The sequence below is a fragment of the Sparus aurata genome, chromosome 12 (genome assembly GCF_900880675.1).
Source record: "Sparus aurata chromosome 12, fSpaAur1.1, whole genome shotgun sequence".
Taxonomy (NCBI): domain Eukaryota; kingdom Metazoa; phylum Chordata; class Actinopteri; order Spariformes; family Sparidae; genus Sparus; species Sparus aurata.
This window is the reverse complement of record NC_044198.1, coordinates 4,047,823-4,075,369: the sequence shown is the minus strand read 5'-3', so window position 1 is coordinate 4,075,369 and position 27,547 is coordinate 4,047,823. Positions and strand designations below refer to the sequence as shown.

The following is a 27,547-nucleotide window of genomic DNA, read 5'->3' as shown; positions in this document are numbered from 1 at the left end:
ATCAGTCTATACTTATTATATGAAAGCAACATGTTAGTCTGACATGACACATCCAAATACATATAGGATTTAAGTTTACAATAGTAAATAGCAGGATGTACTGTATGTGCTACGTCTGGGCTGTTGGAGAATCTCAGGCACAGGGTTTGTTTAAAAGGTATCGGATCTTATAACACGATTGTATAGTCATTCTATTTGTCATACAGTATATAAGGTTTTATTACAAATGCGCTCATAACATTAATTCGAAACGACCATGTAAAACAGCCCTTATATGAAGGCATTAAGATAAATGTTATTTCTAAATACCAGTGTTGTAAAAATAACATCATACTTAGTAAAAGTAAAAATATTGTGTCAAAATATTAGTTTGGCAATAGTCAAAAATAGAATAGAACGTTTTATTGTCATTGCACAGTGTTTGACTGAATAGTATGGAAGTATAAAGCAGCAGAAAATGGATATACTCGAGTAACATGCAAGTACCTCAATATTGTACTTAAATAAATGTACTTAGTTTAATTCTATAACTGCTAAATAGCATCACAACCCAGAAAAGGTCCAGTTTTCACCTTATTTACCTTATCATGCACTAACATTGCCCCTGCAGTGGTTTAATCAGTGGTTTAATGTATTTAATCAGACATCCCATGTAAATATTATTACCATCATCACATGTGTCAATCACACATTATTATATTTAGTAAAATTATTATCATTATTATCATTATTTTTATCATTGGTTCATTTTTGATCATGGAAACGGTTTGAATAATAATTTACTCAAGGTCCATCTACTGAAAAGGACCAGAAGTTAAGTTTAGATAAACTGCAGTAAGTACCCAGGCGTAGTCTGGTCACACCTGATACCATATACGTCATGTCTTTCTTAATAAACCCTCCATCTACAGTTATTAATTGTGTTGGGTTGTGTTTGTCTGATGTATGATTAGGTATCATAGAGCCACATTAATGTACGGAGCATTGGCAATAGTCGTGTAAATGACTAATAAATCAATTCACACTGTACACAGAATGATGATTGCAGGCTTTGACATTTTATTTGGTATGCATGTTTATGTAAATCATAATTCATTGCTTACCACTGGTGTGTTTACATGCTGCTAATAATATTACAGATAATTGCAACTCTTTATGTGACATTTACATGTACGTCAGAGCATTTTAATACAAGGAGATTAAATATTTGTATGAGCAATTAAAACACATTACAAACAAAATAGATCTGATTTTAAATTGTATACAAAAATGTACATAACACACAATGGTTATTCATGAATTAGTATTATAATTCTACTAATTTGACAAGTATGTAGGTAGAAGGTCAAATTTGTGAGCCGCAATTTGAATTTAATAATATCCTCCTCACCAAAACCTTTTACCTATGCAAATAATCAGTATTACAGCTACGATTGCAATATAATCCCAATCTAATTATGCAATAATTCTGTTTAACTTCAAATCACCAGGAAAGAAGAAACCCTTTGACCCCATGAAATAAGACATTTATTGTATGAATGTAATTAATAAGGCCACAGGTTACATAAAGTCAAGTACAAAGGAAAGAATGAGTATTTCTGTAACTAATCACAGTAGTAGACAATTCACCAACAAAACGGTTCTCTTTGCTGGATGTATTTCCTAATGACCACACCCTTCCCTGTAAATAAAAATCCTTTTAGTCCCACATCACCATAAAATATTAGCTTTCAAATAGAAATATGTAAAAAAATCTGTAGACCAGCCTGCTGGTCTAAACATCAAAGGAAAATAGATTGGAGGGTTACATATAAAACCCCTTTAGTTAAAAGCATGTGCAAGTGATAAAGGTGGACTTCTATTGGACAACACACTGGACAGAAATGATACAGACTCTGTTTTTACTGATACATTCTTAGTTTTTGTACTTTAGTGTGGACGGCAATAGAAAACTCTGCTGAGGCTGGAACACCACGTGACACATTTCAGAGCAGTCGCAAGCAGTCACCAGTAAACCCATCAGTTCTCCTGTATTTAAGTACAATTGATTCATGCAGTATTTTACTAGTATTAACCAGGGCTTGATGGGCCACAGAAAAAAAACACGAAACAGGAAGCATTCCAGTATCTGATACAACTGTGCATCATTCAAACATGCATGGCCAGCATGCATATAGAGGCACATTGACATTCACATACAGTACAACAACAAAGACATTAACATACACACTGTGCAAATACACAAACACATACATGAATCCTGTGGGGTGAGGATCTATTGTATATTGCCAGGCTTGGGACAACATGGGCTTTGTGTTGCTGCAGCTGTGGGACTGACCTCTCGACAGCCAACACTCAGCCTACACAATCACTGTTACAGAAGCTCTATACACAAAGTGACAGAGTTGAAACAAGTTGTTCAGCGATGACACAGAAAAATAGGAATGCCTTGTTGATCCACTTTGAGTTCCTACACTATATTGCAGCCCCCTTATAAAACTAAAAACTGTCGAAAACTAGAAAGTGCAAAGAGCTATGGCTGAAGTCAGTCTTTGTGTTAAATACTGTGCAGTCAGTGTAGGAGGCCAGAGAACTTCTCGTCGGTTCCATTAATCTGAGCCTCTCAATAATTTTGGCTGGTTGAAGTTGGATGACTGACTTGAATACATGGCAATCAGATAATCTGCTCAGATCCTCCAAAATGGCACAAGCTGTGATTTCAAGGTGAACCACCAAGATTATATTGTACTTTAAAGGAGCATGATGTAGTTTAGGGGAAGAAATGTTAATGAGAAGAGAAAGATCTTCATAGGCTGATTTCTTTCGGCCTAAACAAACTGAGTAATCAAACTCTCTTTGTTTTCATGACTGAATAAACTGAATAAACAAACTGACCTTAAAGGACAACACAATCTGTACTGTTTTACTTTGTTTTTATGTGGCAGACCCTGCCAACTTTCTAGCTTCAAACAGTGTTCTGGGACCTTATTTTCCTCTGAGAACAGCATGTTTAGTCAATAATGGAAAAATACATATTTCTGAGTTTTTATTATTATTACCTCATTAATATTGTACATATTAAAGTCTGAGATTGAATTTCTTCTCTGTAGTGTCCCTTTAAAGCTGCACTCGTAATCTTTAAATAATAAGAAAGTATCACACAGCTATGTTTGATGATATATTGGTCACTTGTAGTGAAATCACATACTGAGCTTTTTTGTCCTCCTTTGGCTCATTGTTTTGGTTTTTCCGGCCCACGGACCTGCTCTCACCAACCACATTTCCACCAGTAGCAGTTGTGAGCTAACAAGCTCTAAGAAACCACTGTACACTACCTGCTCACGACCAAACAGCAGCCAGAGACAGTTGAGAGCATGGTTGAGCATTTAACATTTCAATATGGTGTTTATGTGCAGCTTGTTCCACAGCTTAAATCAAAGAAGGCAGCTCAGTAACTTTCAGCCTGTTGCAATGTAATGTTCAATGTATGTCTTTAGGCACCTCCTGATCATAACACACTTGCTCTTTGGGTCAGGATATTCTGTGTTCTGACTGTGGAGCTTGGGCAGTGACAAAGCTCTGAACAAAGTTTGTGAGCAAAGAAGTATATCACCATAACATCTGACAATATTGATTAGTTTCCAAGAGCATTCAAATGCAAGAGCGAAAAAGTACTTAGTAAGTGCAGATAGCAGACGGTTGCATATGGCCAGCCATATGAACGCAAAGCCAGATTCGCCAAATTGCATTTTTTCCTATAGAACAGTATTGAATGAAAAATGTCAAATAAATGAAATAATAACACAAAGTGTTCTTTGTCATTTTAGAGAACCACATTATCTCCATTTCATTTTAGTGGTTTCTAGCAATCCTCCTATTGAGTACACATGTGCATAATAGTATAATAAGTATGAATATACAGTGATCAAATAGCATCAAAATATAATAAAAGGACAAAAGCTTCAGTTCCATTCCATTTCTTGTGCTGCATTCAGTGGGTCCCTTTCAACTTGTAAAGTCAGAGAGTGATAACGTGATAGAATCAGGTTTATCAGGTTTGACTTGTGTGTTCATCAGTCTGAGGTAAAACCATAACATGAGCTAAACCGGTGAAGAATCCGCAGTGGGATGTACACAGTGGACACCAAACAAACTTGTCTGTTTGTTTCTGTTTTTAGCCTGAAAATGATGCAGCCTGTTACATGTGTTTAGGCCTTACGAGAGTTACAATATATGGTATGCAATTTCCTTTATTGTGTTATCTGATCAGGTACTACCTCCTGGTGGTGAACTCCGAAATCTTCAGCTCTACAAGTTGTCGAGGCCCTGCTGAACGCACCGTTATTTCAGTGTTGCACTACAATTCCCATAATGCAGTGGTCTTCAGGATATTCAAGTAATTTCTGCTCTTGGCACTAATGAAAGATTCACTAAGTGCGTTTCAGACTGGTCCCTTGTTCAGTAATGTTCATAGTAAATCCCTCTACAGTGAACAGGTTTACTACAGAAGTCACTTATCTATTGACATTTCACAGGCAGCGCAGGGTAATATCATAGATTATTTTCTCAAATGTTTAAAGAATAATAAACTGTACACCTATGTAAGAATTGTTACGTTACAGTTGTAACAACAGGAGATTGCTAAATAAATTGTGGTGCATCAGCTTGCATGTTCACTGTACAGGTATGAGTGCAAGTGTGTTCTGCTGTCACATATCATAACGTCACTGTTTAAGATTGCTGTTGGAATTGAAATTATACTCATTTCCACTCAGCGAGGAAAGAGACAAAAGGCCAGTGTGGAGAATTACTGACTCCAGGAACCTACTGAACCAGAGACTTGTTTGACGCACACGCACAATCTTAAGAAAATGATCATTGTATTACTGTGAATTCTCAAACAGAATCTAAGATGTAGCTCAAATTACATCTTAGAAAAAGAGTGGAGAAAACTAAATAATTGGTAATCATACCATACAGATAGTCGATATGAAAGCAGACTCATGGCTTTTTGCTCCGAGTTTCTCCTCTGAAAAACTCATCTCCAAGTCTCGGGAGGAAAGAAACAAAAAAGAATTAGTAATTAATGCTCTCAAACTAAAAATGTGTGCACGGGAATTAATAGACAGTTAAAGCTGGAGTAAGTAACAAAATACGAAATATAATAAATAACGAAATATCTGGAAGGGCAGGTTAGATTCTTAAAATATCAAACAAAAAATCCTCCTACCCTGCTAACCCCATGCCTGTGCACTGCCTGACTGTAACAACACCGACTGGACAGCTGGGAGTTGTGTGCGAGAGGCGGGTTTGCTACACTCCTCCAAGTTTCTTAGTCTTTTAAAGGAGAATAAATACATAAATACACAACTCTGTCAAATGCCACAAGAATATAAACACTAGCAAAACAGGCGTCATGAACGTACCGGCAGCTGCTGTTCACCACTGTGGCCATTCGCTGTGTGCTACCGTGACTGGATTAGCCGCTAAACGACAGGCTCGGAGGCTGTGTGCTGACATGATCATAATCAATTTAAATCCATTTCAGCGCTCACGGCTGTTCAACCAGCATGTCAGTATTGGGAAATTTAAAGTGCAGTTTATCTGCAATTCTTGTGCCCCTTGCTCGCTAACTGCTATAGCAAGACATCCACTTGACCTTGGTGGAAGACATGAAATGAGTTTGCCCAGGCAGGCAGGTACGGAGGTACACAGAACTGTAGGCCAGCCAGTCGTTTAATTCAGTTCGAATGAAACGATCCGATGGGGTTATTGGAGGTCGACCTGCAACCTCCCGTCACCCAATTTTTTTCAGCGTTTGATTGCAGTTTAATTATTGAGCGATTTTTAAGCAAATATATCAAAAATTGCCTGTAAAATAAATGAACACCCTGGCTTTAAACAATATTGTGGCTGTTACAACAAATGTTCTACGGATGTCACAAACAACAACAGTGTTAAGTAAGAAAATCTGAAGTATGTCCACGGCCTGTCAACTTATTAGTGTTTACCTTATCGTACACCTTCTGAGTATATGTTAGGGTGGTGATGGGTTGAGGACACCTGTTATGAGTTAAATGTCCACACAGCATCAATATGAAGGAGTGAATTCAGTATGAAAACGGCAGTTAGCCTGATGCTGACTGACAGACCCAAGTTACAGTAAAAGAAATTGCTTATGTGTGCACATAATTTCAGAGCATCAATGACTAATCCCTGTGCATGAATCTGTAATCATTTAATGTTGAATTAATCCGGATTGATTCTACTTTGCTGCGCTTTTGACATTGTCATGCTGCTGGAATAAAACTCCACACTTCCTGCAGATGTTCCAAAATAAAAGCTTCCCTGTTCCTCCCTGGACTGTGTTTTAATGTAAAACAGAAACGAAGAGGACATGTTAACTCTGAGCAGGAAGTGCAAATTAACACAGCCAACAGGAGCAGATTGAAATGTCTGTCCACTATCTTAAAAACATACAATAATGGTATGTCACCTCCCAACACCTGATTAAATATACTAGATAGGCTCCTATCTATATCACAGGATTCTTATCTCAGCCTGTATGCACTGAAGACATGTCTGCACATACTTGTACATACACAGCCACAGACAACCAGTCGATGAGGCTGAAGACGCGCTGATGTGCGGCTCAGTGAGTTTCGATGACCACCGGCTCAAAAACACCAGGCGTTCCTCTGGAAAACACAGGAACACATGAACAGTTAGATAAAAGAGAATCGGTTGGTATAAAGATCCAGTGTATGAGTGTACCTGTTGTGAACAGTGTACCTGTTGGCGAGCTGCGTCCCGCTGAGGGCGGTGGTCCCATCTTTGCTGACAAACAGTCTCAAGTTGCTGTCTGAAGAAAAGCAAGGAATCCACACGAGAAGTTACCACGGTGGCACGCAAATGCTGTATTAAAACTAAATCCCCCAACCTGAAGCTCTGCCTGACCTTCATTGTTGCTGCTGTCAGAGAAGTTCTGACTCTGGACAATCTTCTCCACAATGTCATCGGCATCAATGCGGGTGTCGTCCACACAGCTGGGCTGCCTCTCCACAGTGTCCTTCTTTCTCCTGTTGCAGGGCAAGAAGGACACCAACAGAGATGAGATGGATATCTGGAACACTCCACAAGAAGTTACTTTATAACTCGTGTTTTCATTGTAAAATGACATTCAGAGTTTAAGGCAAAGGAAGAATTGTATGCACAGGGACACACTCTGACCGGTCTTTAAAGATTCTGCCTCATATACAAAATCCTCATATTCTAGGAGAAAGCTGGTGATATTCAATATTCTCCTTTAATGTCAACAAATCCCATTAAAAAGACAAAAGCAACGATGAATGTATCCTACTGACAAGTATGCTACTGTGTGTGTATTTAAGCCTGATACACCCAAGGAAACACTGAGACTGACCATTGTTTAAGCATCGAATAAAGACATTGCATTATGGTTCAAAAAAGTTCCAAAATAAAAGTTGGCCTTCTGATAACCATCTTTTCTGGATGGGAAATACATTGTTACCATGAGCGTGCATATTCAGCAATACAGTAACCATCTCACAACCAAATACACTGTCAATCATTTGTCATATAAAAAAAAAAAAACAAGTGTAGGTAACATCGAGTTTGAGCTCAGCATAGGAAAGGGACAGAGCAAAATAAAATCATCAAAGAAAATACAGAATTCAGTGATCAGTCATCTGTTCCGCTGTTATGAAAAGGGGGTTGTTGCTACACAATGCGTTTTGTAGCAGCACTGCCAGCAAAAAATTGTTTTCCTATGTTTGCATGCGCTTTTTCACTCCACGCTTCATGTTTTTTCCGGCTGTTGAAATATCCTCAACTTCAATTTTGCAATCTTTAACTTTGGGGGGGGGATCAATCACATTCACCGTTTCCTCCTGTTTGAATAACAGTCTTCAAAATCAAACTATATCTGGGAAGGGTTTCCAAAGTACTACCTCTTCAGTAGAACCTGACAGGCGGAGTGCAACCGACAGGACAGAGCAGTCAGAAAGCAATGAGAAGCGGATAAGACACCGCTGAGTTCTCCAGTTTTCATGGGATTTTTTTGACAATAACAAAAAAAAGCTGAATATCACCAGCACTATTCCTTTCATCTTGCTTATGCCGATGCTAATGCTAAACATAAAGGTGAAGTACGGCTCCACAAAGTGACGCGCAATGTTACCTTCTCCATTTTAGATGCTACAAGGTGTGTTTACTGTTTCATAGTCATGGAGGCCTGATGACCTTTGAAACAGGCATATTCGGTATGCTAGGCAAAACTCAAACCTCTCAAACATGCTTCTTGTCCCTTTGGACTTCTAGTGATGTCACAGATCTCAGTAATTACTTTGTGTAGATTTCAATGTTATATAATCTACTATGCACGCTTATGATTCACTGATTAGCAGTTTAATGAGATGGAGTTAAAGGTGTGTGTGTGTGTGTGTGTGTGTGTGTGTGTGTCTGCATGTGTTGGCTTTTAAACACTCCAGCCCCACACAGCTAGCCATAGCTGTTGTGTACCGTCCTCTCAAGCCAAACCCATCGTTCCTTTATGACTTTGTGACCCAGCTTTGTCCTCTCTCACCCTCCACACCCTTTCGACGTACACTTTGACTCCACGGACTCCTCAACAACCACTGAATTCACTGAAATACTGAACTGCTTCAACTTGACTCAACAGGTCAATTTCCAAACTCACGACCACGGACTCATCCTGGATCTGGTCCGTTTCACTGGGCTCACTGTGCGTCAGCTCTCAGGCTTCGATATCACCATCTCTGACCACTTAGCTATCACCGTGGAGATGGAGACTCCCTTCCCCTTCCCAAAAGATAACCTCTTGCCAGCTTCACTCCATTTCTCCCTCCTCTCTCTCATGGAAAATAACACACACACACACACACACAAAAAGCCCACTCTCCCTCTATCTCCACAACAACTAACTCCTCCCTAACTACCTGCTCCATCGCATTCTCTCTCAAACTGGCTGCTGCCTGGACTCGGCCCTGACATCCCAAACAACTACAGACCAATCTCCAGCCTCCCCTTTGTTTCTCAACCACTGGAACGTGCTGTTGCTTCACAACTCAAAGCCCACCTGTCTACTTGAATATTTCAAATCTGGATTCCGTTCCTCAACACAGCACTAAAAACAGCCCTCCTCAAAGTCACAAACGTCCTTCTCCTTTCCTCTGATGCTGGCAGCCTCAACATCCTCATTCTACTCATCCTCAGCATTACATTTGACAGCTGCTTGAAGTCTCTGCTGAACTTGTGGAAGACAGTGCTGACATCTTCCCTTCTCTCACGCATTATTGTTCTTTTCTGTTTTGTTGTTTCTTTGTAAATTGTCTTTGATTATCTAGAAAAGCATCTAATGCATTATTCTACTTATTATCACTTATTAACGACAGAATGTCATGACAAAATATCAAACACTTACGATATTTCGATAAAAACTAAATGTCAGTCTTGGTGGCAGTAGATTAAATTGCAGTTCCTTTAATGGCCACTTGAGGCTGGCCGCAAAAAAAAGAGTACTGGCTATAAGAGCCTCTCTCAAAATGTCCAACTTTATAGCAAAAAAAAAACAAATTTACAGCCTGGTGCAAAAAACTGTTTTAGTCTCTTGAAAAAGTGTTGCCCCTAATGACAACTGTGTGGGGGTGAGCTTTTATGTAACTCACTCATTTAAATCAAACTACAGGTTTAAAGTTATGTAGAAAAGGCTGTGGATGCTTTGAGTGACTGCTAGCTGCAGGCTGTCTGCTCGGCTTCCCCTTAGCTGATTTCAGTCAAGCTGACCTCTCAGCTGTTCTTTTCATGCAAATATTGGACCAGTAATATGGCTTGCTGTGAGATTAATTGTACAGACCGGAGCAGAATGACAGACTGACATCACTGTTTTGGATTCGACTGGTTTGGTGTTTTGGCTGGATGTGTACAGAGCTCTGAGCGTGGAGGATAAGTGAAATATCAGGAGTCTCTGATGAGTGCTGACCTCATTCAGAGGCTATACAATGTTATTATTACTGAATATAACATTTCTACAATGTGAAGTCTTTACTGTGAGTGCATTTGAGTTCATTTGTCCGTGTGTCAGCTGACACAATTACACCTTTGAGCTCCATGATGACAGCAGATGAGGGTATGAAGCTGTTTTAGTACTTGTTCACATTCAGTCTGAGGTCCGGCCACATGACAACAACAGCACGTCTCACATACTTCGAGAATTCCTGGCATGCAGTTTACACATGCCAGAAATTCAGCCTTAGACTGTTATCAGTGCGGTGGAGTCCAGACATGCCTCACAGTGAGATCAACTCCTGACAGTGTTTTGTACAAAAGTGTGCGTGGATCTACCTGGAGGATCGGTTGGACATGAGAGCTGCTGCAGAGGGTGGAGGAGGTCTCTCTGGTTTGGTTGGAGTTGCTTGTCGGTGCGGTTCGGTGGGGGTGGAGGGAGGCTGCTGGGAGGGGTGGGCGAGCCCACAGGAGACGCTGCTGCTGGAGGACGGGTTCCTCTGGTGACTGAGGTCAGTCAGGCTGGAGCAGCGAGAGTGAGCTGTGCTATAGCCTGGAGGAGAGGAGAGGAGAGGAGAGGAGAGGAGAGGAGAGGAGAGGAGAGGAGAGCGATATGAACAAATATTAGATCGTGTCATCACTGGCCAGCAGTGTGTGAAAACGTTTTGTTTTTTTTAACCGCAGAGTTTGTGTTAGCCTGAGGAGGGAGAGCTCTCTGACCTGAGATCTTGCTGTGCTGGCTCGCATAGCTGGAGCTGCGGAAATGACCGGTGTGAAAGACCTCGTCTGGGCTGGACACACTCTCCCCTTCCTCAGGCAGCCCTGTAGAACACAGCAAACACACAACAGCTGACTATCACTTTGTTGTTTGTTTCATAAATATATAAATAGTTTCACCATTTTCAACAATTTTCTCTGAGACACTCAAAAATTGAAACATGGGGGGGATGATAACCCACTTGTTGATTTTGGGGCTGAAATCTGAATTAACGCATAAAAGAGGTCAGACAGGACAAGAAGCATGAGCAGTCATATGATCAGACAAACTTATTTCAAACCTGCCATGTACACACAGTTCTCCTGCACAATAAGGAGTCCAAATAAGGTTCAAATAAGGCGATTTAGTTATCCGTATAAACTGTCTAATGCCCCATCTGACTTTGCTGTTGTATCACTGTTCCCAGATCTCATAGCTGAAAGAAAAACTAAGAAAATAAGACCCCAGCTGTAATACTTTGCAAACACCCATCAACTCCAGTTAGAAGAAGACACAGCTAGCAACAATGCTGCGCAGTTACCTGAGCTACGTCCTGACGACTGTCTGGGTTTGAAGGTGCGAGGACCCACCATGACGCCCCCTAGTGGCTGCCCTGTGGCATCAGTGCTCTCACCCTTCCGGTCCAGCTGCAGAGTGGGGTCCTCGTCCCCGATGGACACAGATTTGGCTGTACTGGGAGGCCTAAGAGTGTCGACAAAGGCACAAAACATAATGAGGATTACAATTAGCGATGTAATATCCAGCAAAACGATTCCCATACCGAAACTTCTCAGTGTCAGTCTTTGAAAACGAAGAGCACAGAGGAACTCACGTTTTAAAGCAGGGATCCCCAGACAGAAGAGTCATCCCAATTGTTACCTGTAAAAACACGCAGGTGGTTTATTAAACCTCAGTGCACATCAGTTCAGGTTGTGTGTGTGTGTGTGTGTGTGTGTGTGTGTGCGTGCGTGCCCTGCCTTGAGAATAGAATTGTCCTGTCGAGTGTTTTTGGTGTCATAACCCTCCAGGATGCAGCAGCGCACTGTAGAGCCTGAACCAGCAAACTCTGAAATGTTGAGATCAGCAAAACCTAGCTGTAGACACAGACAGACAGACAACAGACAGACAGACAGACAGACAGACAGACGGACAGAACATTTAAGGTGGGAAGTTATTTACAGATTTCGAATAAAGTCGAGGTCAAGTCTGGTCAACTTCTTTTTACAGATCCGACTCAGCAGGAATGCTTCTTGTTCCTATGAAATGTATAAACGTCCTTTTGGTTCTGGTCTTCCTCGTCCTGTACTGTACGTCACATCTGCAACCAACAGTGGTGTCGTGTGAGGAAGTGACCCAAGGGAAGCAGGAGAGAGTGACTTTATGTAGAAGTCAATACCCTCTTTTACCCTCTTCATTCATGATTTTCTGCCCAGTCAGCCCTGCCCTGTCACTTAAATGGTCTTAGTCTGAGGCGATGGTGTTGTGTGTGAGCATGTGTGTAAGTTTACTTCACTGTCATTGTTGATCCTATGAACATAATACCATACTTATCATCATAGCATAACATCTTAGCTGGAAGCCCAGGACATTATTTATTCAGCGGGTGATTAAAACCACCAGAACATCACTGGTACCATCTAACAGAGCATCAGTGACATCAGTGAAGTGAGATGTCTGCACAGAGCCCAGAGATATTAAAAGACAACACCCACCCAGCCCCAGTCTGCTCACCCTGCTGCCATCTGACAATATAACCGACATTTTAAAGTTAAACCACAAACTTGATCATCCATCTGCTAATGTCAGACAACAGCTATCATATGCATTTAAACCCCCTTTTACAGCCTTAGTGCCGTACCAGCGAACTAGCTTCTTTACTCAGGCTGTGAAACTGCTATTAAAAATTATCTAGCACAAAGGAATCGAGCAAAGTTTTGTTTTTTTCAAACCAGGGAACAGCTGCCATTGAACAGAACACCAGATCGATTCAGATTGATGAAAAGAGATCTCGTGGTATGGATCCAGACTGGGTAAAGTTTTTCACAAAAGCGGAATTATTCAGCTTCAGACATTAAGTTTATCATAAAACTCTTTACTACACATTTCAAAATTTATTTGATCAGTAACTTTGACTGATTGTCCTTTCTATGTATAAACAGAGGACGGTGAAGACAAACTGACGTCAATCTGCCGCTACTATGAGCACACACACACACACACACACACACACACACACACACACACACACACACACACACACACACACACACACACACACACACACACACACACACACACACACACACACACACACACACAGTGCGATCTGTTACTGGCCACTTCATCATCATTCTGTGGCTGTGGCCTGTCACATGCCCCTGTAACAAAGCCCTGTGATGTTGGTTGTTATTGAACAGATTTTACAATCACTGACACTGTAAAAGCTGTGTTTTATAAAAGGAAGCACGGTGCTCTCAACTTTATGGGTTCACAGGTCATACAGGCTGGTTTAGCTGTGTTCAGGTGGATTAAAGGGGACTTCTGATATCTTATGTATTCAGTATCACATACTCAGAAAATAAACTTACCTTTGAGAAGGCCTTTCCTCCTTTGAGCTCCTGCAAAGATGAAAAACAGGACAGTGAAGGACCCAACACTGCTGCCATCTCAACAATCATATCTAAAACTTATACTTCACGTCACATGGAGGCAGTATGGACCTGTCCTCGAGTTTTACCCTCGGACAGGTGCTGGGGGACAATCTGACTACACTGTACATTATTTCCTACATTACTGGGTAGTGAGGGAGGAAGTGGCATAGACAATGTTTACACAGCAGCTACCTTCCTCTGATGTCACGCTGTGTCATGTAAACGTGTCTGACGATTTCTCACCTTTTTCTTTTCACTGCCTCGTGATTTATCAGCAACTAAGCAGACAATGGTGAGTGAAATTGAGGTGTGTCATATTTAATGAAACAACATATTTGATTACCCATCAGCTACCGTCAGACAACAGATACAGCTGAGTGTTCAACCACTTCCTGGCTAACATTTCTGTTTCGATAGTGTTACATGACACAATAGCTTTAAATAATTCTGAAATATCAACGCACATCTTGGACACATTCATCGGAGCTTAGATGTAATCAAGCCTGGAATGTCATTTCATCCCACACAACACACTCACTTCTAAAGTGCTCAGAACACAGGTATGTGTTGGATATGATCTGCACGAACATTGTGAAATCAGCTGAAGAGACAGCGAGTTAAAGGAGCACTCTGTAGTTTAGGGGAAGAAAGGTCAATGAGAAGAGAAAGATCTTCAGTGGCTGATCTTTTTCTGCTTGAAAAAAATAAATAATCAAATTACCGGTATATTTGTTTTTATGACCGAATAAACAAATTGACCTTAAAGGACAACACAATTCATACTGTTTTACTTTGTCTATATGTGGCGGACCCTGCCACCTTTCTAGCTTCAAACAGTGTTCTGGGACCTTATTTTCCTCTGAGAACTGCTTAAGAAATACATATTCCTGAGTCTGTATCATTTCCTCATTAATATTGCAAATATTAAAATATGTTTTCCATTCTCTCTTTTTTTTTTATTAAATCAAATTAAATAAAACATTTACATTCTGAGTTTGAGTTATTCCTCCAAAACTTCACAATGCCCCTGTAAAGGCTGTACAAAGTGGTTTAAATGCCAATGATAGCTGTTGTCTAACAGTAGCTGTTTGGTTATCAGATATGTGGTTTTACTTTAAAATAGGCCCTATGTCCGTTTTTTTTTCACCGTTCACTGTCTTCAGTTGGTTATCAGTGGAGAAGCCATGAAATGAACAGTTGGTCAGATTCCCTGTGTTTATATGATTTGCAACCTGAAACATAGCAGTGTGACATTTTCCCATCATTTGAGTTTCACACCCTCAGTTAGGCTTCAGAGGGAAATGGCCACCTTGTGAATAAGGTCTCTTGCTTTTGAATTCATTACTTGGAGACGCAAGGAGAGGTGGCTGCTGTCAGGAGTAGCTTACCTTGCGTACAGAGACCCTGCAGAGGCAGGGGTCCAACACCCCGGTGATTGCATTGGCACTCATTTTACACACGAAAGAGAATTTCTTCCTCCAACGAACACAGTTCTGCTGCACCTCCTCCCTGCACACACGCACGCACACACACACACACACAGTTTAGAGCGAGAGTACATGTTTACAGATATATGGCTCTCTAGCTCCTACTCCTTCATTTTAAGGTGCCACTTGTTACATCTTATGCAGGCAAAAAGATATGGATGTTAAATATTGCAGGGACGAGTGGATACTAAACATTGAAACAAGGCCTGAATCATGGCTTCAGTGTAGCTTACTGCTTCCCACTATGAAGAGCTGCTTAAAGTGGATCATATGTATTGTCACTTCTGATGTTGACACGTATGACCGATCAAATGGTTTTGATCATCACGAAACATAAGAAATGACATTATAATACACAGCCTGCCTTTTTTCCACAAGGTTATGAAGCTGATGGTCCAGATGATCTCATCTGGGTTTGTTGAGGGGGTTTTCCACTCACTGATTGGAAACAGATTCACTGTTTATCTGCATGTAGCTTGGTGCAGGACAGTTCTCGCTCTCACTCGGACTCAGACATATCAAAAAAGTGTACATGAGATGGGGTTAAGTGGTGTTCCCTCCATGTATAACATCCAGGGTGTAGAGAAGCGCTGGACACCAAGTTAAGATTTACCCTCAAAATGGAAACTTTTCAGTGAATGTCCTATCTCTATATTATTCCGTTAATCCCAGTGAATTTCTTTCTCTCAATCCCAAATCCCAGTGAGCACCAATTCAGATTTCAGTGTTGATTTTCTAGTCAGAACCTGTAAGTCTCGGCTTCCTCTTTCCAACCAGCTGAATGCGGTCAACATCAACATGTAACAATACACAAAGTTGAGTAATCATTTTGGTAACTTGTAGAGGTGTAGGTCGAAAGAGTGACAATACTGAATAATGTCAAGGTCTTTCTCCAACGTATCCAAAGCACTGGTAGATTAAATGTGGTTACGTCCTACTGTCTGTTTCATATAAAAAGTCATAAATGGGAACTACATACGCTGTGTGCTGCCGACAAGCCTTGTTGGCGGCACGCAATCAATCAGCACCACTACTGTGATTTCTCTGTGCAAGGCCCTGAACATCAAAGCGCTCCATGAATGTGAAGCAGGGTGGAGCCAGGACACAATGGCCAAAATAAAGAGAGTGCTCTCTTCAACATTTTATTCTGGAATTTGGCAGGCCATGGAGAGAAAAGGAGCAAGGTCTTATGGGATTGATCCAGTGTGTCCCTCCCTCAGTCCATAAACAAGCATTCCTCACTTAGCTAATGAATGAAGAGCAAAGGTAAGCTACACCAGCTGAGACCACAGCAGTGTTATCTAACGCTAAGGCCGTCGAAAGGGTTGGCGTCGTTCTCCACAAGACTCATTCAACACACACACACACACACACACACACACACACACACACACACACACACACACACACACACACACACACAGGCCGTGAAGAGTGCCGGGCTTGCCCTGACTTGGCCACCAAACTCTGATGTTATCTGTGCCTGGCCAGCTCATGTCAGAGGAAACATCATGGGAGAATCATCCAGCTCTCTCCGTGATCAGCACTTCAGTCACACAACACACATGCAGACTAATGCTTTGCTGACAGCAGATAGTCCCGCATGGTTCTTCTTTGGAGTGTGATGTCAAAATATAAGAAGTGCAATGAAGTCCAAAACACAAATCTTCCAACTGGCATGTTTGACCTTACTGACTTCTTGTATTTTAATCATGTATTTCGTTTTATACCATGGTCTGGATGATAACTCCCCATGGTGTTCTCCTGTCAATCAAAACATGTGCCCGCTTACTGTTTATAATCATATGGATGCAGTTGTAATGTGTAGTGATTGAGATCCTGACCCACCTTACATCCTGGAAAGTGACAAAGTTACGTTTTTCGCTCTTAATGACATAATTAAATAATCAGCATCAGTAAACTGGGCATTGTCTGACTCCTTCACTCACGGGGAGGGAGGCAGTTCTCTGGGGGAAAGTTCACTGAAGTCTCGGTCTGGAGGGCTGACCGTCGCAGTGTTTTTTTTTCAACACAAACACTCGCTGAGTTAAAGTTTTTTGCCGGTGACAGACGCTGTTTTTCGGGCAGAAATGTGACGAGGAGTCGGTAGGACAGACAGGAGGATGGATGCTTCTCCACGTATATCTATTTTTTCCTCATATAAGCTGCCAAAGACAGTTATAGTTACTATGTTACTGTTGTTCGATCATGTAGCCAGTGGCGGTTCTAGACCAGTTTTAATAGGGGGGCCAGGTCGGTGCCGGCTTTTTTGTTAGGGGGCACATACAACCCGGGAAATAAAGATAAATCCCTCATTCAGACAAAGCAGTGTTTACAATTTCAGCAATTTTGATTGGGTAGTAAACTGCTGAGACACTTTATTTCAACCTTTCTCTTCAAAACAAAATCATTGCAAGAAATCTGTCATTGTATTATTGATGCAGACTCCCTGTCGGGGGGGCCACAGGGGGGTCCAGACTCAGAGTTACGGGGGCACTGGCCCCTGTTGGCCCCCCCCCCTAGAACCGCCCCTGCATGTAGCGTTGCTTTGTTGGACATTTCTCTGTATTTTGTTGAGTGAATGGCCTGTGTAGTTATCACACCAACAGTCCGACAGAAAAGATACTTTGTACCAGCGATCATCTCACATCCCAATGGCTCTTCAACTCGCTACTTGAGGCTGTTGCCAACTTACACATGGCTCATCATTTGTTGTTGAAATCTTGATATTGATATGGGGAAATTAAAAGTTATTGACTTTTAATTTAGCTAGCATAATTTTAACTTTATGGCTTTATCTAAGGTTAATTCTATTTACCGGAGTAATGAACACCTTCTCTGTTGCACAAGAACATTATGGGATGGTATTGACTGTTCCAGCTATTAGTCAAACCAGGCAAACAGTGCTGTTTCTTCTTCAGCAGTGACCGTGGTATAAACAGGATATGGCCTGACGAGGTCTCCATTATCAGGAATTACTGCACTCCAAGAAAGCCTCAACATCCATCCATTAAGTCTGTAAATGTACGTGTACATGTACAATCACACACACTGTTACTACTACATGTCTGAAAACAGAGCTCTAACATGTCTCAAATTAAGCTAATCATTATTAGCTCCATTTTCAGACTGAGATTCTGCATTATCACCACAAAGAAGGCTCGTCTTAACACCACCTTTGTTTGTTCACACTAAACCAGGCAGTGCCCACTTAAAGCTGCTCCAGTGCGTAAATTCATACAGCGAACCAGGCCTGCGGAACCAAAAGAGGGGTGACAGAACATATCATGACATTGAGATTTTTTCACTTGTTTCTAGTTTCTCCCTCCTGTTGAACTTGACATGTATCGGCCGACTGTTTACAATCATATGGATACTGTTATAATGTGTTGTGATTCAGATCCTGACCCACCAAGCATCCTGGAAAGTGACAGAATTAAGTTTTTTACTCTAAATGACATAATTACAGAATCACCATCAGTAAATAGAGGACCCTGTCTGACTCTCACTGGATGATTTCTGGTGGAAAGTTAACTGAAATCTCGGTTGGAAGGGCTCACAGTCACAGTGAGCTTTATCAATACAAGTTTCCAAAGACAGTAACTACGAGAACACAGTAGTTGAAGGCGTGGCGAGTTATTTTTTCACATTACACAATCACTGCCGTTGAACAGCAGGAGCCACTTGGCTCTGCTGCCTGGACAGATGCTGTTTTTTTGGGCAGGAATGCGACATAGAGTTGGTAGGACAGACAGGATGACAAGACACTTTTCCGCAAATAGCCACAACCTGCTACCACATTACTTGGTCTTAATTAATTGTTTGGTCCAGTAACGTTGCTTTGTGGGTTGAAGTGTGGGTCATTTCTCTTTCATTTGATGAGTGAAGGATCTGTTTAGCTGTCAGACTGAACACCATCAGACCGACACCCTCCTGTCCCGCACTGTTGGCATTTCGATTCGCACGGACATCGTCTCGCCTCTGCTGCGGCCTCGATACTAACTCCACTGGAGGATCAGAGGCGGAACTAGACTTTCCCCCCATTCCGCCTCTGTAGCTTTCACACAGATGGCGAGGCGGAGTATCGGCACAAGATTCCCTCCTTGAAAGTGAATGAGACAACTATTCACAGATATAGGTCTACACAATTACTGTCAAAGGTTAGGCTAAGGTTGGGCACTACAGTGTACCTATCCTGCTCACAATTTTAACTGTTAAAGCTGCATTACCTGGTTTATGGCCACTTGGGGGCATCTAAACATAATATCACATTTAAAGATGTTGCCTTTTTTACACATTCAGCAAACATGGAGCAACAATAGTATTCATTTTGAGTGGTGTTTGTTTCCACCTGATGAATGTAAGTCCATTTATTATCTCTCTGTTAGCTCCGTTTTGGTCTCTACCATCTTCTGACAAAAATATCTGGCTTGATTCACCAGCTTGTGTGTGTATGTATGTTGTCTGGTGCTGAGCAGGTAATGTTTGGTCTGTTTATCAGTGTTCTGAGACTGAGAACAGCTGCCTGCTGCAGCCAGTGAGTATTTGTGGCCTGCACTGTTGGCATTGGTCGGACCTTGTCGGCAGCTTTTGGCTGACTGAGCAAGTGGAACTGGCAATGGAGCCTGTTAGTCAGAAATTACTCTGATTGGCTGTTCAGCCAAGCAAATCAGTGCACAATAAGGGAAACATAGGAAGAAAAGGGAAATCCCCTTGAGTCTTTAGTGGTGTATTCATTATTTCACCCATTCAGTGCAGTTTATCCTGCATTTCGACTTTGCCTCCATCAGTCCATCAGTTTCATCACTAGCAGTTTCAGTGTCTGTCTACACAGGTTGCGTTCAGGCACAGCATTTAGCAAAGGTCACATGTGTTTTGGCTGCGCTCAGAGCCCAACACGCAATCACTGTAGTTTCATGTGTAAAACGGACTAAAGGCCTTAAAACACACATCTGTTTAGCATTACTCACATGTGGTCAGAGTGAAACAATCTGTTACATAACTGAGCCGCTCAGATGTAAAGACTGACATGTCTGCAATCATGTGGAGGATTTGCTGCATCTTGCTGGGGCATGTTATTACTGATTCATGGCCCTTTAGCCTTGTCATGCTCTTCCTATCTATCATGTTGTTATAGAAGAGAGAAAGAGACCATCATTACAGTTAACAGAACTTTTACTATTCATTTTCACGTGTTTTTACACTGTTTTTATCAGCCTTTTGTCAGTATCTCTAGGCATTCTTTTTCAACACTGGCTTTAACATTAACTTTATCACAAGAACTTTTCCCACTCCACTTATCTTAAGGGTGACCTGCAGTTTACAGCTCTTAAAACAACAAGCCTGGAGGCTGCAGGCTGCCTGGGAGAGGCAGAGAACCGCCAGACAGGTTCTGCCACTTCTTTTCTTACAGCCCAACCTGCCTGCCTGCACAAACACACCATTGTGCTGCAGTAGATGCAAGCAGTGCTTTATCTCACAGTGAAGCTGTGCTTAATTTGCCCAGTTGGCCACAGTCCGTCTTAGTGGCCAACACGCAGCTTTTAATTTCAGCCGACATGATTGAAAATATGTCACCACACAGAAAGAAAGTGGTAGGTAATGGAAAAAAAAAACATTTAATTTATTTTCAATATTGGATGTTATGGTAGAGCAGGAGTGGTTGTTAGAAATAATAATAATTATTATTGATTTTAATTATTAAAATGTAATTCATCCAAATTAGTTACCACATCATTAAAACAAGGCACCAACCTGGAATCAGGGTCCTATAAAAAAGGGTTCAATTAAAATGCATATTATTGTAAAGTGACGTTGAGGGCGCTCAGCAAATACAGAAACGCAAACATTATTTACATATAAAGAAGACTTTTTACAGAGTTCTGAATGATGATCCTTCAGAAATAGATGCCATCCAGATCAGGTCAGTGACTCTCCTGGCACTACACAGCATTGCACCCGTCTGCTTTACACACTGTTGAAAATGCTCATTTGTGTCCAGTGCATATGACTGTGTTTTCCACAAACACTTAGGTGCTGAAACAAATGTGTTTGGGTTAGAAACTCCCACTTGATAAACTATGTCCTCCTATTGGTTACTCTCTGTCTCTTTTTTCCCAGTGGAAGAATCTGAAGAATGAGACAGAGATGCAAATGAGCCTCACACACACAGACACACACACACAGACACACACACACACACACACACACACACACACACAGAGGAGGAGTCCATTATTTCTTGTAAATAGTTAGAGAATCTTTTTAACCTCTACTGCCATTTGTAAGTGCACTGATGTGTGAGGAAGTGACTGCTGAACTCTGTGAAGGCGCAATCTAAACATTTTCACAGCCTTCTGTCCTGCCAACAGTGTCTGACAAATTTTGGGTGGAGTGCAAATTTAACAGGTTATACATGATAGTAAAGTGACAAAAACATGATTTACAAAACTCATGATAACAGTGTAGTGGCACAGTGGCTTTTTTGAGCATCTTGTGAGAAATTTCCAGTTTCAGAAAAGAGGAACTGGAAAAGCAATCCAAAGATAGAGGTCTGTAACACACATGAGTTATTCACCCTTAATTCTGTTTCATTCATTGTCATTTATATGAACCAATCAAGATAAGTAGCTGCATGTGATCTAACATGTAAAACTTGTGCAGAATTCCTTATCCATCACGGTTGTTGTGTTATTCTGGATAGCGGACAGAATAGAGTTTTGGGAACATGTTGAGGTTTGAGCATCTTACTACATTTCTGATCGAAACCTGAGGTCTGCTCCGTCTTCAGGTGTAAGCACAGCTAACACTGAATAGTAAAAGCAGAAATAGGATTATGTCCATTCATGGCAGACAGAAGACCTGGCAGACTTACTGGTAAGAGACCAGCAGATCAGACTGGTTACACTTCCCTTTTCTAGAGTGCACTTTGGAACTGCTCTTCAGTTCTCATCTATTCAAAAGCCAAACCAAACCAGTATGCAAAGCTGAGCACTAGGGCCAAATCATATGGGGAAAAAAATCGAATTGCGATTTTTCGGACTGATATTGCGATTTTTATTTTAAGTCAAGCTTCAGCTGAGTATTCACTGTGTAACAGATTTTAAACACATGAACGAGCACTACCACATCAATATACCATCAAAATATCAACTGATGGATATTCTAATGAAAAGACGAGAACCTGAAGATATGAATTGCTGCCGACAAGTGTTTATCATATTTTTTTTCCTACTGGCGCGCAACGTATAACAATCAAACATGCAATTACCACAAAAGTTGTGACTTTAGCTATATAAATGAAGCCATAATAATTCAAATACCAAAGACATTCCAATGAGAGAATAATAGGACACTGAAATGTGAAACACTGCACATTATGCAATCAAGTGAAATAAAGTAATAATAATGTCAAATAAATACCGAATTAAAATTTTCCACACCACAAGTCCAAAGATCTACTTGGGTTTCACATGCTGTTGAGCCACATCTGACTGGTGAGTACGGCACTTCTGATGGCGAGCATGACTGTCGCACTAGGAAGTCGGCATACATTTCCAAAACCATTGACACACATGTTTAAATGTGGGTCAGATGCTCATCCTGCAGAAAAGTGTATTGCAGCTTTTTCAATTTGATAATAAAATCGATTAATCATTCAGCCCTACTGAGCACCACATTTAGCTATCCTTTAAGGCACAGTACTGTACAGCAATGTCATAAGGGCAATCCAAACCAAGATACAGTAGGAACATCTGCAGTGTCTATAATGATATATGGATGCTTTCACAAATGGAATCATGGTCAATAATTTGGCTCTTTTAACAGAAAATGTAAAAAAAAAAAAAAATATTTCATGTCAATGTGAAAACAGATTTCTAAAAATATATAATGTAAAATAAGTGATCCCCTGACCACTTCAGGAGCAATACCACAAGCTTGTCTGAGAAACTTCTAATTGTAAATGTGCGTTGAGAAAAATACTTCCAGAACCAACAGTGTCCCACTCCGCTGGCCTACAAAACTCAATCAAGTTCCGAACACATAGAATCCAAATGTAAGCCGACACACGGTCCAGTGTGTAGGATTTAGTGGCACCTAGTGGTGAAGTTGCAGACTGTAACCAACAGAGCACCCTTCTCCTGGCACTAAAAACCTGAAAAACAACGCTAAAGGCCCTCTTCAGAGCGAGTGTTTGGTTTCTTCCATTCCGGGCTATTGTAGAAACACGGTTGACTCAAGCCTCCCAGGAACAGTGCCAGGATTTGAAGCCATTTTTCATAGCGGCCAAACCATTTAATTACATCGTCACGTGATGCACTGCAGCCCAAAAACACTTTTTCCCAAAAGATTACATTGTGAGAGAGCGTCACAACCCCTTCATTTCACTATCATAATTTGATCCATTCGGTCGAATAAAATGAGTAAAGTCTAGAGGAGCCACGAGCCTGGACAGTGACTGTAACCCTTAGTCTTTAAAATACACTAAACTAATTGCCTACTGGGTAACTTGGAGGTATTTTTCAGTCCAAGTTACAGTTTATTTACACAGTCATCTGTATTTTCATGAGCCTGGTTTGAAAGAATGTCTCTAGAGCTGAACCCCCTCCAGCATGTTGCTCTGAGTGGTCTGATGGTTTAAATGGTGGCTGGGAGGCCCTTGTAGTGCAATTAAAGAAAATATGCAGTCAAGTGCAAGATACAAATCGACAGGCAAATATAAGATAAAGAGGGCAAGCTCACTTTTATACTGGACATTTTGTGTTAGCGAGGCAGCCATTATTAATCCAAGGGAGTCAGACCGACTGTGCTGAGGAGCTGGAGGTCTATTAGTTGCGCAAACACACTGGACTGCATGGTCTGCACCATCCCTGTTCTCATTCAGTGTGTGTGATCTTGTAATGTGTGCTAAAGTAGTGTGCAAAGACCGCAGGACTCCTGATTACAAGACAGAGGGTTGTGTTTTGTGAGCAGCACAGCGAATCTGACAACTGTGAAAGTCTATGGGGCCAAGACATAACAAATCCTTTGCCCCTGAGCTCTATCTGCTGCTAGTGGGTGGAGAGGGGAGTGGCAGGTTAACAAGGGGGATGCATTTTGGTGCTTTTGCCCTCAGTTGGCCTATTGCTTATCATCTTAAATCAGCTATTTAAGCTTCCCATTTATAAAAACACACAAACTCAATGTCATTAACCAATATTTCATGGAAACTACAGGACAGTTAGGGAACTGTCCGCCATTAATACCCGGTGTCCACAGTCACTGAGTTCTTTGCATGCAGGCAAATGCACTGAACCATATCTGCTACTTGTCTGTTCATTTTAGCACTGACCTACAGATTCTAGTGATTACTTCTGGCTCTTAGTTTTGCCTCTGCCCAGCTCATTTATCTGTGTGATCCTCAACAGGAACTTCCTGACTGCTTCTGTGCCCAGGGGGAAGGTGAAAGGTCACAGGGCTTCTACTCTGCAGTTGGCCTCAAAAGAGTCTGAGATGGCTTCAAAGTCCTTTCTGAAATTTGTTTTCATTTCATTTTGTTGCCTCTTCTGTTATTTAACATGTTTGTCTGCCTTCTGTTAGATGTATTTTAACCATTTCAGTTAAGTGTGACTATGTTTTTCAACTGCTTATTTCTTTCCTTGGTTTGCTTATATAAATAAAGAGTATAGTTTAAGGACCATACCAGAGTTTTGGCATCTTCATTGAAGTTTACCACAATTCACATAGATTTCACATTATTTCTAACCATATCTGCCAGGCTTATCACTAGAATATGAAAATCAACTTGCACTCTAATTTTACATTAAAAATGCTTTAAAGGAATAGCTCAGCGATTTATTTTCATTTCAGTTGTAAGATCAATATCAGTTTCATATCAGCTGGGGCTGTCTGGCCATTAGCCTGGCTTAGAATACAGATTTAAGCAGGGAGAAACAAGTTAGCTTTGCTCTGTTCAAAGTCAACAAAAGAAGTCAGAAACACCTCTAGATTTCAGTATTTAACTTCCTCTTTAATTTTAATTTAATCCTTAATAGACAGAGCAGTAAAAGGGATGATTTGTGGTGTTAGGTAACATGACATCCTACATTTATTTCTAGGTTAACATTCCCCTCTTAAACTGGGACCTGTCAGCCAAAATAAGTGAGCAGCACTTCGCCCACTGTGCTGTATATATTTTTCTGCTTCTTAAGGAAAACAGGAGGGAAAATATTTCTCAATATTTTGAAAGTTTTTTTTAATTTTTAGACTTATTAGACTACGTCAAAAACTCACCTGTTTCACATCTCACAGCTGAAACTAGGGGGGCAATCAGACCATCACCTCTTGAGGTGAAGAGTGGCATTAGGAGACGGGACAGGCTGGGGCTAGCTGGTTAGCATGTTAACTTCAGCATACATCTCTGCAACACGGCACGTAGACTTCTTTGACATAACGTCAACACTGTTTCTACACGTTCCGCTGATTATGTTAGCTCATTTTTGAACATGTTAAACTAAAACGCGGACCAAATCCAACATTTGAATGATGAGCTATACTTCAACTGCCTCAAAGTTGAAATTCTCTGCAAGGTGATTTTTAAATATAGAGAAAAGAATGAAAGCACTTTTTGAACCATTTATGGTCTAAAAGGGTTCACACGCGCAGAAACCTTGGTGTGGTCCTTGCAGGTTTGCCTTCTTTGAATCTAACAGACCTGTCCTGGCACTTCCCTACAGCTTACTCATACTGACCAACAAAGGTAATAAGGTAATGCGTTGAGTCTAACTGGAGTCATGCCAGTGTAGTGCATATACCAACAGCTGGAGGATAGGGGTGCCTCATCAGATGCCTTTATAACTGTTATGCAAATAATTAAAGGGTATGTTCACCCAAAAGTACAAAAATCATATTTGCTCAATTGCCGATATCAAAATAAGGTTTGGAGCAACCTGTCGCTGAGACATCTGCCCCAGACCAATACAACAGAAACTGAGATTGTTTTAACTGGTTGTCCTGTTGTCATAGTTACTCTAAATACTCTACAGAGGTCACAGTAACCAGATTTTGAGAGTGGGTGATTCATGTTCCCTCAATGGCTTTGCCCCAGAGTCTTCAACAACAGGCAAAGACACATTTCCATTAATGCCTGGATTAATGGACAGTAAAGTGTTTTTGACTCTTGTAAGACTTCAGTAATACTGGGCAGTTCCCAGTGTGAGGAGCCAGGGTGGAGCGGAGAACAGTCATGAAGGCAACATTCCCAGGAGACATAAGGGTGAAGCAACACATACTGTACTAAAGGTTGATGCCACTTTCTTTCCCAAATCTGAGGTGGGAAACTACCAACCAACAAACAGACTTCTATCAACCACCTGGTTATAGCAGAGTCGATCGCTGCTCTGCTTGGAGAAAACAGCACAGTGTCAACAATTGCAAAGAAGTAGGGGGAAAAAAAGACATGTTTGTGGACTGGAGCAGGTTAACCTCAGGTAGAGATTGTCTTAAAACAAGGAAGTGATGCGTTGTAAATACCTGGATGACAAGGTGGCAAAGTCCCCGCCATCAACCAGCCGGATCTTACAGAAAAGCACTCCATTGACGAAAGGGACCGCTGTCAGCTCCTCCAATGTGAAGTGCACCTGAAACTTGAACTTCTTCTTCTTCATCAGGAAAGACATGGTCCCCAGCTGCTGGAGTGTGCTCATGGTCTGATGAACACCAATGAATGAGAACAATAAATGCAGCCTGCTGGGTTCGGCTTCAGTGTGGGGGCTGAGAGTCCTCCTTTGGTTCAGGGTTGATCATTTCAAGAAGAATTGTTTAGACCTGCTATAAAAAAAAACAATAAAAAAAACAAAAAACATGAACACTCGTTGGAGTTCACGGTTAAGTCATTTAATGTGCGGCTGCTTGTCAGTGTGTTTGCAGCAGTGGCAGATGCAATTCGTGTTGTCCGTGTCTTTTGAACGTTGCATAAGACAAAACGCCCCACACACTCAGCTCTGTCTGGTGAATCTGGTGTTTTCTCAACTCATAGTTTCACAATTAGATGGGAGCTCGAAAAAAGGCAAGTTCGCTCGTGTTTCTCTCGCCTGCTCCTCCGCTCCACAGCTGCCACGCAAACACCGCCGCCGCTCAGCGCCTCAGCACGGCTCCCGTCTTTCCCTCTCAGCCTCCTCCAAAACTCACCGCTCCGTCGGCCCGATGCTCCTCATAGTCGGCGAGGCAGCACAGTTGTGTTCTCGGCAAGTTTCTCCCTTTTTCAGCGTGTCATCGCCAACTTTTCCCTCTCGGGCAGAGTTCAACACACAGCAGTGAGGCCGAGCGGCTCCGTGAACGTCTCCGAGCTCACCGGGCCACTTTAGGGACCGTCCACAAAGTCCGAGCAGAGGCGTGTGAGGAAGAGGAGCGCTCGTACAGAGAGCTCCGAACTCTGAGCAGGACATTTAATATGGCCATGTGCTGAACATGGCATTACTGTAATGTCATAGGTATCAATATATTTCAGTTTGGAGCATTGTTTGTGTATCATCAAACTGTGTACATCTGTAATAGGCTACATGTTATGATCAGATATGTACAGTAATATACTCGGTTTGATTTTACTACCCGTTCACATATGGATTCTT

The 27,547-nt window shown here is 41.4% G+C and overlaps 1 protein-coding gene across 1 annotated transcript; it reads right to left on the bottom strand.

The window, feature by feature from the left end:
• Window positions 1-1,036: 1,036 nt before the first annotated feature.
• LOC115593259 (protein FAM102A-like) lies at window positions 1,037-27,337 on the bottom strand. The gene is made up of 12 exons (XM_030436745.1): window positions 27,108-27,337; window positions 26,451-26,747; window positions 14,841-14,961; window positions 13,390-13,419; window positions 11,779-11,895; window positions 11,634-11,680; window positions 11,343-11,503; window positions 10,765-10,866; window positions 10,384-10,597; window positions 6,958-7,079; window positions 6,793-6,862; window positions 1,037-6,698 (listed from the first exon to the last, which is right to left on the bottom strand). Exons 2-12 carry the CDS (start codon window positions 26,621-26,623, stop codon window positions 6,653-6,655), a joined length of 1,203 nt encoding a protein of 400 aa, XP_030292605.1. The 5' UTR covers window positions 26,624-26,747; window positions 27,108-27,337; the 3' UTR covers window positions 1,037-6,652.
• Window positions 27,338-27,547: the final 210 nt, after the last annotated feature.